The following is a 13,747-nucleotide window of genomic DNA, read 5'->3' as shown; positions in this document are numbered from 1 at the left end:
GAAAATGTCAGAGAGAGAGAGAGAGCTGGAAGCCACTCTGTCTGCTCTGAGCTGCCTGCAGTGGGTAAAAGCATAATCATTTACCCACCGCGCTCGCTCGCTCGCTCACTCACTGGAGAACGGGGCTCTGTCCCGAACCTGACGGACAAAGCCGTCGCTTACCATCAGCGGCTCCCCGATTCTCAGCCAGAGGTGTGGCAGAGGAGCCTCTCCCGATCGATTTGGACGTGGTCATCGACGGACAGCCGCTTTTGCCGCCGCGGTCATCGCCGGCGTTGGCGGAGCCTTCGCTGCCCGTGACGCGGCTAGGCTCGCGGGCTCGCCGTGCGGCGCGTTCCGTCCGCGGCGTTTCCGCGCTGCCACTCCGCCAGACCCGCGCTGGTTGGAAGCGGGCACCTGCTCGAGTTAGCTGCTCTTCATAGGATAGCTGCTCTTCATATTCGGCAGCGCTGAAGCGTGCCATTGCAAGATTACGAAAGATAAAACGGGCTCGGTTTCCTGCTTACACTGGGTTTAAAGGTAGAAATGTTGCTGCTAATTAAATTATGACTCATTTTGAAACGGCTTCGTAGGTTTGCAGGAAGTAATGCCAACTAATTATGTTTCCGTTGGCACACGAATTACAGTTCACGTGTTGGAACCTGGGCATAAATTGAAAACGACAAATATCTTGGCGGGAGAAAAGATCGGTACGCAAACACCCCTAATAAGTTCTAAACGATTTAGCGCCTTAAAATCGTAAGCTTTCGAACTCGTTCGCAACCCGGCTCGTCTTGTTTTCTAACAACCAGCGCAGTAAACAAACGCTTTACTGAACACATTTCCTGCTTCAAATTAAGTGCGAGTGAATATATTAGCGGTGAGTTATTTCAAGCCCAGGACAGGGAATCTGGGAGCCTGAAGCTGATTGGACAGCTGGAGCCGAGACACAATACTCTCTGCGGAGAGACACAGCAGTAGCAGCGAGGGCAGATATTACGGTTACAGTTTTGCTGTCTGCAGGGAGGAGCATCGCAGATGAGCTTATCGAGAGCGGCTGACGAAGCAGCACAGCAGCGGCGGTGGACGTTCGGCGCTAGCAGAGTCAACGGTCACCCAACCGAGTGCCCCGAAAACAAGGACGTGCGTCGAACGGCGAGGAACAGACACGCAGAATTCGCACAGGCCTTGCGCAACGCAAAGGGCGGGGCATGCGTCTGACTTACTGCAACGCAAGCAGAAGGAGAGCTTCGTGTTAACGCTCGAGTGAAAGCGTGAGCGCGTGGTGGACGGGCGGTAGGTCTAGCGTACTGGCTCGGATGAAGCACGCCGTTTTGAAATCGTAACCGTAATTGTAATTTTCAGAGAACGCCCGTTCCTGCTTTTTTTTTTTTTTTTTTTGCAGTCTTGTTATTTATGTTTTTTTTTTTTTTGCCTTAACAAAAATGGCATGCTAATACCACAGGCACAAGAACTAAAGAATTTAAGCGCTGAAAGAAAACTTTGTCACGAGATCGATGGCGGTCTTGGCAGGTCAGTGAAAGGACACTGCAGAGGGGCGTTGCGCTCATTCCATTCTGCTCTGTCTGCTGTGTCTACAGAGACCGGGGCTCGGCCGCTTCAGGCCGCCAGAGGCTCGAGCGCGTCGTCGGAAACGGCCCCTCCGACGGTCGCTCCGCGCGCGAGACCGGCGGGCGCGGCGCAGGCGTCCGGCGAGCTCGCGTTCCGAACCTCACCCTGCCGGGACCCGGCCCGTACTCCACGACCCCGCCCCCCCGCGGTTACCGAGGGGACCCCGGGCAAAACGTTTACCAAACGGGCGGAATGTTGGCAACGTCGAATTTCGGAGGGGAGGGAGGGGAGGGCAGGGGGAGCTCTCTCTCTTCCAGATTTGAAGCGGAGATCCGTGCCAAGGCCTCGCGGCGCCCGCATCTCCCGAATCCGGCCCGCTGCTCAGGGTCTGTTCATCGCGGTTAAAGGAGAGGGGGGATATTGGCAGCTGCTTCGGAGCAGGAGTAACAAAATCTCACGACCCCCCCCCCGAAGGTTCTCGCTGATAGTTCTCCTTTGGAAGAAATCTTTGCCGAATAGTGTGTGGCGGTGTGCGATGAGGGGCTGTTGTAGCTGTGTAGGTGTTCTGTGGAGAAAGATAGCCGCAGGTGTTCAGTGAGGGAGGGAGTCCTAATTGATAGTCACAGTTGTGTGAGGTGGTGTGTAGGGGAGGATATTCATAGTTGTGTGAGGTGGTGTGCAGGGGAGGATAGTCACAGTTGTGAGGTGGTGTGTAGGGGAGGATAGTCACAGTTGTGAGAGGTGGTGCGTAGGGGAGGATAGTCACAGTTGTGAGAGGTGGTGCGTAGGGGAGGATAGTCACAGTTGTGAGGTGGTGTGCAGGGGAGGATAGTCACAGTTGTGTGAGGTGGTGTGTAGGGGAGGATAGTCACAGTTGTGAGGTGGTGTGTAGGGGAGGATAGTCACAGTTGTCTGGTGGTGTGTAGGGGAGGATAGTCACAGTTGTGAGGTGGTGTGTAGGGGAGGATAGTCACAGTTGTGTGAGGTGGTGTGTAGGGGAGGATAGTCACAGTTGTGTGAGGTGGTGTGTAGGGGAGGATAGTCACAGTTGTGTGAGGTGGTGTGTAGGGGAGGATAGTCACAGTTGTGAGAGCTGCAGTTGTGAGGTGGTGTGTAGGGGAGGATAGTCACAGTTGTGAGGTGGTGTGTAGGGGAGGATAGTCACAGTTGTGTGAGGTGGTGTGTAGGGGAGGACAGTCAGTTGTGAGAGCTGCAGTTGTGAGGTGGTGTGGTCTCCCTGTCTGTGCGTTTCAGAGGAAGGTTGATGAGTCGGCTCCTCGCTGCCCCCTGCTGGACCCCATAAGCGATTTAGTGCTGGTCTGAATGTTTTTCTTCTTCCTGTCTGGCTTCATGCTGGGTAGGGGGATGTGATTCCACACAGGCCCTAGCATGCTTATTAGACTGGAAATATTAACTATTTTGCCTGAAAGCAGAATATGACCTCTACCCGCCTCACCCTCACCCCCCCCCGCAGCACGTCTCAAGACATCCCAGTCAGCTGTCGGCTGATCTCTGCTCACTGACAAGGTCGCCAGGCAAGAACTGGCCTCGCAGATCAGTTACAGCCAACCCAAAGACAGCCATTTTGTCCACACCCCCCCCACACAATTTCTATAACCAACCTTTGGCAATCCTTTCAGTTTTTCTTTTTTGCTGCGGTTTTCTTCTTCACTGTCTCTGTTTCCAAGGGATGTTCTTTCAGCTGCCAAGAACTCCTGTGAAAGCTCCAGTTTTCCTCTGAAAAGTGACGGCTTTAGAATTTGATCTCGCAGTCGTCCCTAGTCAGTTCCTGGGACTATCCAAAGATCCTAATTTGGTGGCTGGACCCGTCGTTTGCGAAAAAGCCCCACAAAAACAGTTCCTGCTGCTATGGCTCTCCCTCCTGTCTTGCTGGCTGCATCACATCCTTCAGTTACCCACGCGCTCACTAGCAGGTGTTTATAAAATAAACACCCCCCCCCGCCCCCCCCCCCAACCCCAGTTAACTAAAGGCCACAGGTTCAACGCTCCTGACAGGGCCCTGAATTTGCTCAGCGTTTGGTTTTGGCCTTTAGAGTGGTTATCAGATTTTACTTGCACCCAAAAGGTTATGTGATCCATACCCAGGCCCCTTTTTAAGTGTACTTGAGAAGCGTACTCAACCTGAATCGCTTCTGTAGACATCCAACTGCAATGTTTTAAATAAACGAAAATCAAAATGGCCGCGCCAGATGTCCTCTATGAGATTTTTTTCTGGCGAGCGAATCAGATTTTTTTAAAAAGGCAGCTTCCGCTGGATCTGTTGTTCGTCGAGTACACGCGGTCGGGAAGTGCCGAAGCAGAACCCTTCGAGAGACGGGCGCGTCTCCTCCGCACGCAGCGACGCCGTCCCCCCGTCAATTTGCGAGTCATTCCAGCCGAAGGCCCGGCCGGGCTCGAAAGATCAATCGTCGTTTTTTTAAATCCGCGTAATCAGAAAGGCGTTTTCGGTCGCGTGCAGATCTTCGCCGAACCTCTGCCCAAGTGCCCGGGGGAACGAGCGTTTAGCCTGGCGCCGCGGGGGGGGGGGGCGCAAACGCTGTTTGTTACGCCTACTTTATAAAGAATCATTCCAATCCACGCCGCCTTTTCAACACTTCTGAAACGACGTCATTTGGCAGAACAAAATGGCGGAAAACGTCTCGGTGCTGCCCTCTGACGTTCCACTCCGGCCCCTCCCCAATCGTGATGTCAGAGTGCGTCTTCGGAGGCGCTACTGTTATGACCACAAATTTCTTCGTTGACTTTTTTTTAAATGACGGAACAACGCTGGCACCTGATTGGCTAGACTGGTTTCGGTGAGAAACATGGCAGCCTGTTCATAAACTTTCCCATATTTCGCCGAAACAGTCCACTAAAATATGTTGTTGAAAACATTTGAGGTTGGAAATCGACCGTTTAATTGCTGAATCTCGGATCATATTCGATCTACGAAGTTTGATCCGAGTTTCACGAGCCAGTCGCAACTATGCTGTACATATTAATTTGCATATGGAATACTTTATGCAAATGAGATGGACGCACCTACTCCACCCACCCCAGAAAGCGTTTTTCTGAATAGTGTATTATGTGAAGCCGGGCTGAAGCACTGAGTGCAGTTACTCTTTAAAGGGTTAATTTATATGTCAACATGTGTGGTATGGCCTGAAGCTATTCCTGCAGTTCCCGTTTTCACACGTTTGCTGGTAGCGACGTAGTACTCGGGAGTAGGTTAATCGCAGCTTTGTCACGTCCCAAAGATCCTCCATTTCCTCTGCACTGTTTTCATTGCGGTTTTGAGCGCAGTCCATGACCTCGCAATGGCTTTTCGAAACGGGCTGGTAACATGAGAATCAAAATATTAAGGAGTGCTCAAAATATGTTGTGTTGGCGCCCTCTACTGATGCAGTGGTGATGTGTTGACTAGTGGAAAAATACTTTGAGCAATGCAATGACAGTGATCACTGAGTTCATTGGTGCTTCAAAGTTTAAAAAGTCTGGCGAAGCTGAGAATGTGAGGTTTTACTATTATGCTTTTATGAAAGGTTACTGGAGGGAATACAGACTGCCATTCTTTAGTAAGTTTCCAGTCATTGTTTCCCATTGGCTTCTTCTGTTGAATGATTGAGTTGGGCGCACATAGTGGCACACATGCTGGGTTGTGGAGCTCATGCTGGCTTATGGAGCACATACTGGGTTACCGGGCACATGCTGGGTTATGGAGCACGTCGGGTAATTGATCACATGCTGCGTTGTGGAGCACACGCTGGGTTGTGGGACTATGCTGGGTTATGGAGTGCAAGCTCAGTTATAGAGCACATTCTGAGTCCTCGGGTATATGTTGGGTTGTGGAGTACCTGCTGGGTTGTGCAGAATATGTTTTGATTGCTGTGTCTCCACACAATTTGGTTTACTAGTCGGTCGGTAACTCAGGTTCATCTGTCCGAGATTCTACTAGACTCGTGTACATACTGTATATGTAATTTCTATTGCTCCTGGCTTGGATGAATAATACAGTAGCTCATTTTGTTTTGATCAGGAGACAGTCATCTATAGTCAATGTACCTTCCTAGCAATAATTCTAAGGCAAAGTGAACAAGAATAAGATAAAAACACTATTGCATTTCAGTGTTAAATCAATTGTAATTGGGTGGTGTATAGCCATTGTCTGTTTTAGGGAGGCATTTGAGAACACTGAGAAGGTTTTCAGTACCACATCGGCCTTTCACAGAGCAAAACAAACTTAATTCATCCATAAAAAAATCTTAGCTCTGAATCAGCGAGGTAGGCCAACCAAAAACAGTTCATAAATTATTCAAAATTTCAGTTGCAATGTCCATGTAATTTACAAAACAGTCCCGTTTGCATGGGTCTCTCCGTGTTGATATTTCGTTAAATCCCGTTTCATTCCGTTCACTGCAATACGGTATTTCTTTTTTTCAGAGTCAGTTCATTGCAGTCCACAATTCAACAACAAAATACATTTTCCCTTTTCAAACACACTAGCTGTTAGAAAAAAAAGATAAAAACCAAAGGGCTTCAGAGCGGAGCGTTCCACACCGGCCGCTCGCTCAACAAACACCACTCAATTAGCGAAATAACCCGTAAAAATCAAAGAACCAAAAAAGAAAAAATAAATATATCAGCACTTATCGTCCCGTCCCGTCAGTCAGTCGTAGGCGTTTCAGTCCGAACCCAGGCTGTACCCTGCGCAGTTTGGGAGTTTTGGCTTTTGCTTGTAGAGTTTGTAGATAATGTCTTGTCGGCCAGGTGGGATTAATCCGTATTAGAGTCCGGCTCTTCCGTAGCGATCACGGTAGGATTAATTTTCTTGTACTTCGAAATGACTCTTTTCTTATCCGACTAATTACACACAGCTTTTCTTGCTTTTATTTTTCTCAGCTCCCGGGGTTTAACTTTCCGCTTGCAGATTCAAACTCGCTCGCAGCCGCCATTCAAAAAACTCTCCCACTGACGCCGTTGTCTCCGCAATTATTGACGTGGAAAAGGGGGCAGTGCTGTTACACACCTCACGCACCCACGGACACCTGACCTGTCCTGTCAACACAGGGCCGTCACAACACACATACTCTCTCATACGCACCCACACACACATAGGCACCCACACACTAACTTGATGATGGTGGTGGACAGCGCTGTCTAACAATTCCGTACATATAATGTACTATGTAGTGACGAGTCAGATGTTACAGTATTAGGATTATAGTTCATAAGTGAAACGCTCTCTCAACAAGGTTGCTGGGTACCGCTACACAGAAACTGCCTCTGCTTTGTATCTCTGACAGAGAAGAGATACTCAGCCAATTTGTTGTCTCTTTTTAGGGTCCGACAGCAATCTAGTTTGTTTTGTGTTTTGGTTACATTATCCTAATATTCCAAAGAAGAGATTTTGATCGGTTTCATTACTTGGTTTACTTTGATTTGTTGGTAAGCAGTGCTGGTATGAAGCTAGTCTGTGATTTGTGTTAGTTGGGTTAATGGGTTAGACAACTTCATTACCAGCTGACTGAGGGGACTTTTCATGACTGAGTTCTTGGGCTTTCATTGCCTTAAATTGCAATGTGTCTTGAGGACTTGAATTGAGGTGCATCCAGAATTTGAATGCTCTTTTTTGGATACTGTCTGTATTTGTTGGTAACAGCTCGGGTCTGGGTTACTTTTAAATTTTTAAAGCAATTAATACTTAGATGAGTTTATACGGGGAGATGGGGTTCGATGGGAGAAGGATCCGATTCAGACTGTCATAAGGTTGATAGAACTTAGTTGAGTTATTAAATTTAAATTAATTTATTGTATTATTTCAAATTTAATTATTAGGGGGCCACCCTCAGCTACCCTGTTAATGGCACAGCATTCTGAATACTGAACCCAGAATAACTGGAGATCACCCTTTATCAACCTCAACACTTTTATTTTTATTTTTAAAATTATTTAGAGGGAATTGACCCTTGGCACTTATGAATTAAAATGTCTCTATTTGACTTTGTCTCATCAGCATGAGAGAGGAAACACAAACACACATATACAAAAATATAAGCTTTAATTACTAATAATTGGTAAATGGTAAATGGACTGCATTTATATAGCGCTTTTATCCAAAGCGCTTTACAATTGATGCCTCTCATTCGCCAGAGCAGTTAGGGGTTAGGTGTCTTGCTCAAGGACACTTCAACATGCCCAGGGCGGGGTTTGAACCGGCAACCCTCCGACTGCCAGACAATCGGTCTTACCTCCTGAGCTATGTCGCCCCTAATTGTTATTGGAAGTTAAGCAGTTTGGTTGTAATATGGGATAGGATATTGGCACAGTATAGCACAATCTCATATACACGTTTTCAACGTACAAAAATGCCAAGTTACTCACACATACAAGACATACACCGTCTATAACTCATTCATTCAGACTGCCAAAATTCAGGCCTGCCATTAAAAGTATTGATATCAAAATGACGCCACGTTACGGTACTACAAACAATATAGGCTATCTTTCCTCACCAAAATTAAATAAGATGTATTCCAAAGCAATGGTACCCAATATTTCCTCAATTTTTTCAAGTCACTTGGCCCTGTGTGTATAAGCATGCAGTACATGGACAGGCCAAACACATGTGTGGATGGCTTTCTCACAGTCACGATTGATTGAATAGGGGCCTATATGTCCAATTTGTATTGGTATGTATGTATTTTTCTGCCCAGCCTTTTTGTTGCGTGAATGATTGTATGTTTCTTGGTATAAATGTCTGTTCGTAAATGTGAATGTAACATGCTGCGAGGGAAATGTCCCCATGTGGATAAAGCTTCCTGTATGCTTCCTGTAGTTACTCACCAGCAGTTTTCTACATGAATTTCAATGTGTTCCATGAGGCAATTCGAAATATTTGACACTTTGATCTGACACAAAGTTTGCATGACATTGTACAATGGGGTAAAATGGATTTACAGACTAAAGGTGGGTAGTTAAGATAATAAAAAATACATAATAAAATACAATACAGACAATAAAAATAACAAGAAATACAATTACAAAATATTATACAAAGTAAATTTGTGTAAATTTGAGGAACACAAGTCCACGCGCGGCAACGCCGCAGGAGGAGGAACAATACAACTCCACGCGCGGCAGCGCTGCGGGGACGCCGCCGCGGGGACAACACAACTCCACGTGCGGGGACAACACAAGTCCACGCGCGGCGACGTCGCAGGGACAACACAAGTCCCCTGTTAATGGCACAGCATTCTGAATACGGAACCCAGAATAACTGGAGACTCCTACCGGTAACGGTACAGCGATCCAGGGTTATTCGGCGGGGTCACTGAGGCTAGGGTAGCTTCCTAAAAATCAACGTGAGCCACGGCTCGGGTACGGAGGAAAAAGGAAAAATTTGAACAAGATATAAAGAAGAGACGTGGCCTCGGTGGTCATTGACTTAAAAACCTGACCGGGAGAGCGCGGTCTGAGCTGTCATTGGCTGTTCGGAGGGCACATCTTCATATCACGTCCGCCTCTCCCATTATGGGGCGGGTTTCAATAACTTTGGTAAATATTTATTAAATTTTGATCTAGTTGGATAATTATTTAGCAATGCAAGAAAGGTGGATATACTTTGTACCCAGACCTTCGTTGTGTGTATTACAATATACCCATACCAAACATGATTACCTTTGGTTCAGGTTACAAGAAGATGAAGAATTCTTTCATTTTTAAGATGTGCAGGCCAGGGAACTCTAATACTGTAATATCCTAATAGCCTGCACTCACTGAGTTTTTCAGATCTGTTGGATATTGTAATTGTATTTGCTAATTATTCAATTAGACTTTCCTCCATTTGCTGGTGTGAATGGAGCAGCCTTGAAATACTGACAGTGCCCGCTAGTCGCCGGTGGTGCTCTATAGGGATACGCAGCAGTTATCTAGGCACCGAGTTGGCACAAAGCTATCACACTGTGGGGGGTTCACACCGCGAGCGTGGTTAACAGCGAATGAACATTTGCTACTATGCCTCCTCTACATGCAAGGAGGTTGTTAATCCCCCCCAGTGTCATCTATAGCTTTGATCTTAGAACTATGAGTATCTGGCATGAGGGGTCTGGCGAACCTGAAGGGAAGTGGAAGATGGTGTTGGAATGCTGAAAGTAACAGACAGACTCATTTCGGAGCTTATGCAGAAATAAAGAATGTGAGCCCTCAGAGAGAGGACTGCAGAGAAACAACTTACAACTGCCCTACAGGACACAGAGAGAGGGGGTTCAGGGCTGTCAGGAAACAGAACGCACGCTGCTCTGCAGCTGGAACCTTAGTGATCTTCTGCTCTGGCTGCACGGAAATGAACTGAATTTTGAAGGTTTCTGAAGAACTTCCAGACTGCAAAGGCACTGCCAGCCAGAACCAGCACTCCCACCACTATCCCAGCCACTGCTCCAGCAGAGCGTCCTGCAGAGAACATGGAGAAAGAGGGACTCATTTGGGAGGAATAGAGAAGAGCAGGTAATAATCAAGAAGGAAAGACTACAATAATATTAATAACAACAACAATGATAATAACAACAACATCAATAATAATGGATGGATAGTGGAAAGACAGAAAAATTGACAAAGCTAGGCTACATCTTAGCTTAACCATAGCTTAAGATTGCAAAAGCCTAAAACCTATACTTTTGTGTCTCGTATGTGTATTGTGCTCAAGGGGACAATAAAACATGAGGCATTGTGAAAAAATCATTTTTATTTTATATTATTATAATTATTATTTCCATTATTTTCCCAATGGATTGCAGCAGCCATAAGTCAGAGGAATAACAGAGTGGACCAGTAAGATGCTGAGCCCTGCATCTGCACAAACACAAAGAGCTGAAGAGGAGGACCATACCTGAGACTTCCAGAGAGACAGAGCCGATGGTCCTGTTGGTCTCAGGATCGGTCACCTTGTAGACTCCGGCATCTTCCAGTGTCACACTCCTCAGCAAAAGGGTGTATTCCTGGGCCAGAAGCTCACATCTCTGAGCACAACGCTCCCCATACCTGGCTGGGCCTTTATTTGCATCGAGCATCAGCACCTCATCTGAACCAAGGCCTGCACTGAATGTTACCCTCACTGGGTCTGCGGTATAGAGCGGTATGGAGAGCAAACCACCGGCCTTCACTGTGAGGGTCTGGGGTGGGTGGCCTGTGAGGGCAGGGAATTCATTTACATATTTTACATTTACATGCATATTTACAGGGGATATGAACACATTATCAACAGCAGTCAGCTTGATGATGTAAAAAGGTAAAAATGATACGGGGCAAATTATGGCATCCAAAAATTACTGGTGTCATCTTTCATCAAATCTGCGGTACATCAAGCAATACCTCTGTAAATTATGAAACATTGTTACACTTGCCTTGATTAAAATTACCACATGAAAAAATAAATAATACACACCAGACACACTTATACATCTGAGCTGCTCGACTCCCATACAGAACTGAAAATCTAAAGTGAATTTTACCTGTCACAACGAGACTGGCAGAATCTGGATTCCCCCTCACTTTTGGACTGTTGTAGAAGCACTGGTAGTCGCCTTCATCTGAAAACCGTGTCTGTCTGATGGTTAAAGACATGTTTCCATAGACGGCTTGTTCTGGGGAAACTGAAGCTCTGTTCTCGAACCCGAGCCCATATGTGATGATGTTCTTATGGAGCTGGTAAACGTTCTCTCCACCTCTCTTCCAGAGGATATCCAGATCATCAGCACGCGCTCGTGTATTAATTTTCCCAAAACAAGGAAGACTGGCGGACATTCCCATCGCTACGGAAACATTTGATGGTTCTGAGAGAGAGACAGAAAAAGAGAGAGGGAAAGAGAGAAACAGGCAGACAGAGATTTACAAAGTATTCCTGGCATACAGGAATTAACAGCTCAACCATGTTGCTTGGGGTAGATGAAGGCCCTGAGGCAGCATATGCTGTCTACTGCATACCACCCAAGGCTTGTGGGTTTTACACAGACAGGAATGATCCTGCCCCCCCAAAAACAATCGTAAGAATAATATCCTTTGTCAAAAAACAGCTTTTAGGGCTATCAAATCCACAAGAACTAAAAATATTCACTCAATCTGTTGGAAAAAAGGCAACATGCACTGACCTCCAATTTCTAGTTTCACATCTGAAAGAATGGTCTTATTCTTGTACTGGCATGTGTAATTGCCGAGGTCACTGTACACCACAGGACTGAGGATGAGGCTGTAGTTTCCTGGCTCTTTTAAGTGGAAGGATTCCACCCGTCCCTGGAAGCCGTTTCCAGAGAAAAAGGATCCGGTGTCGAGTACAGCCAAGTCCAGCCAGTCACGATACGCATGCTGCTTAAAGCGCCACATCACATCCCTGCTGGGGCCTCCATGGCAGGGGAGAGTGAGGGAATGGCCGATGTTCACAAACATGCAGAGAGAGTAGACTGGAAATGCTACCAGCTGGGCTAGGGGAGGGAAGTTGGATGTTCAGTCAGCATTAAAAGGGAGAAATATCACAGGGCTGGGCTTCTCATGCATAAGAGGGAAATCTCACAGGGGTGGGCTTTTCATGCATAAGAGGGAAATCTCACAGGGCTGGGCTTTTCATGCATAAAAGAGGGAAATCTCACAGGACTGGGCCATTCATGCACAAGAATGAATAATTTATAGTTTAAATCATTTAAATCTACATTTTTGTCCACCACTATGGCAGTGAAGCATGAAGTTTTTATTTATTTTAATTTTTTTTATACACACATACACACAAGCATATACAATGCTGTAAAAAAGTGTTTGCCCCCTTCCTGATTTCTTGTATTAGTTAAAAAGTGATCTTTTGGATTGCAATATCGTCTGAAAATTTTAATGCCTCAAAATGTTGACATTTGATTATCACCGATGATGTCCTGCTATATGTCTGCCCCTAACTGTGAAACTATTTCTGTGCTGTTTTCAAATAAACCCACTCCAAAAGATCACTTTTTTCAATATGGCTGTATTGACATGCACACAAAGTCTGTAGTGGGATTATTTGAAAATGCTATAGTAAAACTGCATGCAATGAGGCTAGGATGTAGTACAGGACCCCTTCTATCATGAACAAGTATCAACAGTTTGAGACCTTTTTAATTTGGAGAGAAATTCCAATGCCAATCCAAATTTTTACTCTTTTATATTAGCCTGCATTGGATTACATTGAATGTTTGAGGTGGGATTATTAAAAAATACAATATTAAAATTTCACAGAAATGGGGTAGGATGTAGACCACTTCAGGAGCCCTTCTGTCGTAATTAAATGTCAAATTTTCAGACCTAACCTTTAAACCTTTAGAAACCAACACTTTCATTTTCATTAGTGCCAGATGCACCGTGTGTAGTTTACTCACCCAACAGGCCGCGAAAACTTGCACATCTCATTTCCAGTTTAGAATCGCTGCTGAGACATCCGACTAAAAACGATTAGTAATAGTATTACGTGAAAATTCCTTGATTTAAACTCCTTCCAGTAAACCATACGTCTTTTCTCCGCTGGCTAGCTTCACCTGTCTGGCTAAAGTTAACTTCGATACGCAGTTCTTCATACTATTAGGCAGCTGATACCTATCCCTGCCCAATCTAACTAAAAGGAATCATCTGCCCATCCAATGAAAATTCTGAAAAAATCACCGTTATAGCTAATCATTGCTCATCAAAACATGCACTGCTTTCCTATTCGCCATTTTGAAGGTGTGGTGTTTCCAGGAAAATGGTCTGCTGCTGCTGCTGCTGCTGCTTCTTCTTCTTCTTCTTCTTCTTCTTCTTGCAGCTTGCAGGATGCAGCTTGCATCCTTGAAAGTTGCATTACTGCCATCTCTCGGAGTAAGTTAACTCCTACAGCTTATTGACTGTCACACTTTCATTAACAGTCCCGTTCCCCGAAGGTAGTTAATAAAACATCTCCTCCCCTGCCCACTAGCACCACACTCCATTACATTCCTCAATCCTGCTCCTGCAGTTAATGATAACGTGTTCTACGGTTTCTGGTACCTGACAGATTTCACAAAGACCGGTTGGATGTTTACCTATAAGATGAAGCGTGCTGCATAAATTGCTGTGTCCTATTCTTAATCTTGATATTACAACCTCCTCTCTTCTGTTTCCTCCCCTCTTTCTTACACTGCCTACTCTATTTTGTATCAGATGTAAATGT

The 13,747-nt window shown here is 45.8% G+C and overlaps 1 protein-coding gene and 1 long non-coding RNA gene across 2 annotated transcripts in view; one reads left to right on the top strand and one right to left on the bottom strand.

Annotated features, from left to right (window-relative positions):
• Window positions 1-9,357: 9,357 nt before the first annotated feature.
• Window positions 9,358-13,747, bottom strand: part of LOC135245440 (uncharacterized) — a 158,572-nt gene continuing 154,182 nt past the window's right edge. The window contains exons 30-32 of the mRNA XM_064318485.1: window positions 11,058-11,378; window positions 10,436-10,732; window positions 9,358-9,999 (exon numbers count right to left, since the gene is read on the bottom strand). Coding sequence (XP_064174555.1) covers window positions 9,863-9,999; window positions 10,436-10,732; window positions 11,058-11,378 — 755 coding nt within the window. The 3' untranslated portion in view covers window positions 9,358-9,862. The remainder of the gene's footprint in view (window positions 10,000-10,435; window positions 10,733-11,057; window positions 11,379-13,747) is intronic.
• Window positions 9,954-10,736, top strand: LOC135245456 (uncharacterized). Its single transcript, XR_010327262.1, has 2 exons — window positions 9,954-10,053; window positions 10,344-10,736. It is a non-coding gene; the product is annotated as an uncharacterized LOC135245456 (long non-coding RNA).

Source organism: Anguilla rostrata, chromosome 19 (assembly GCF_018555375.3).
Source record: "Anguilla rostrata isolate EN2019 chromosome 19, ASM1855537v3, whole genome shotgun sequence".
NCBI classification, from domain to species: Eukaryota; Metazoa; Chordata; class Actinopteri; order Anguilliformes; family Anguillidae; genus Anguilla; species Anguilla rostrata.
Note: the sequence above shows the minus strand (reverse complement) of the source record. Positions and strands in the feature narration are given on the sequence as shown.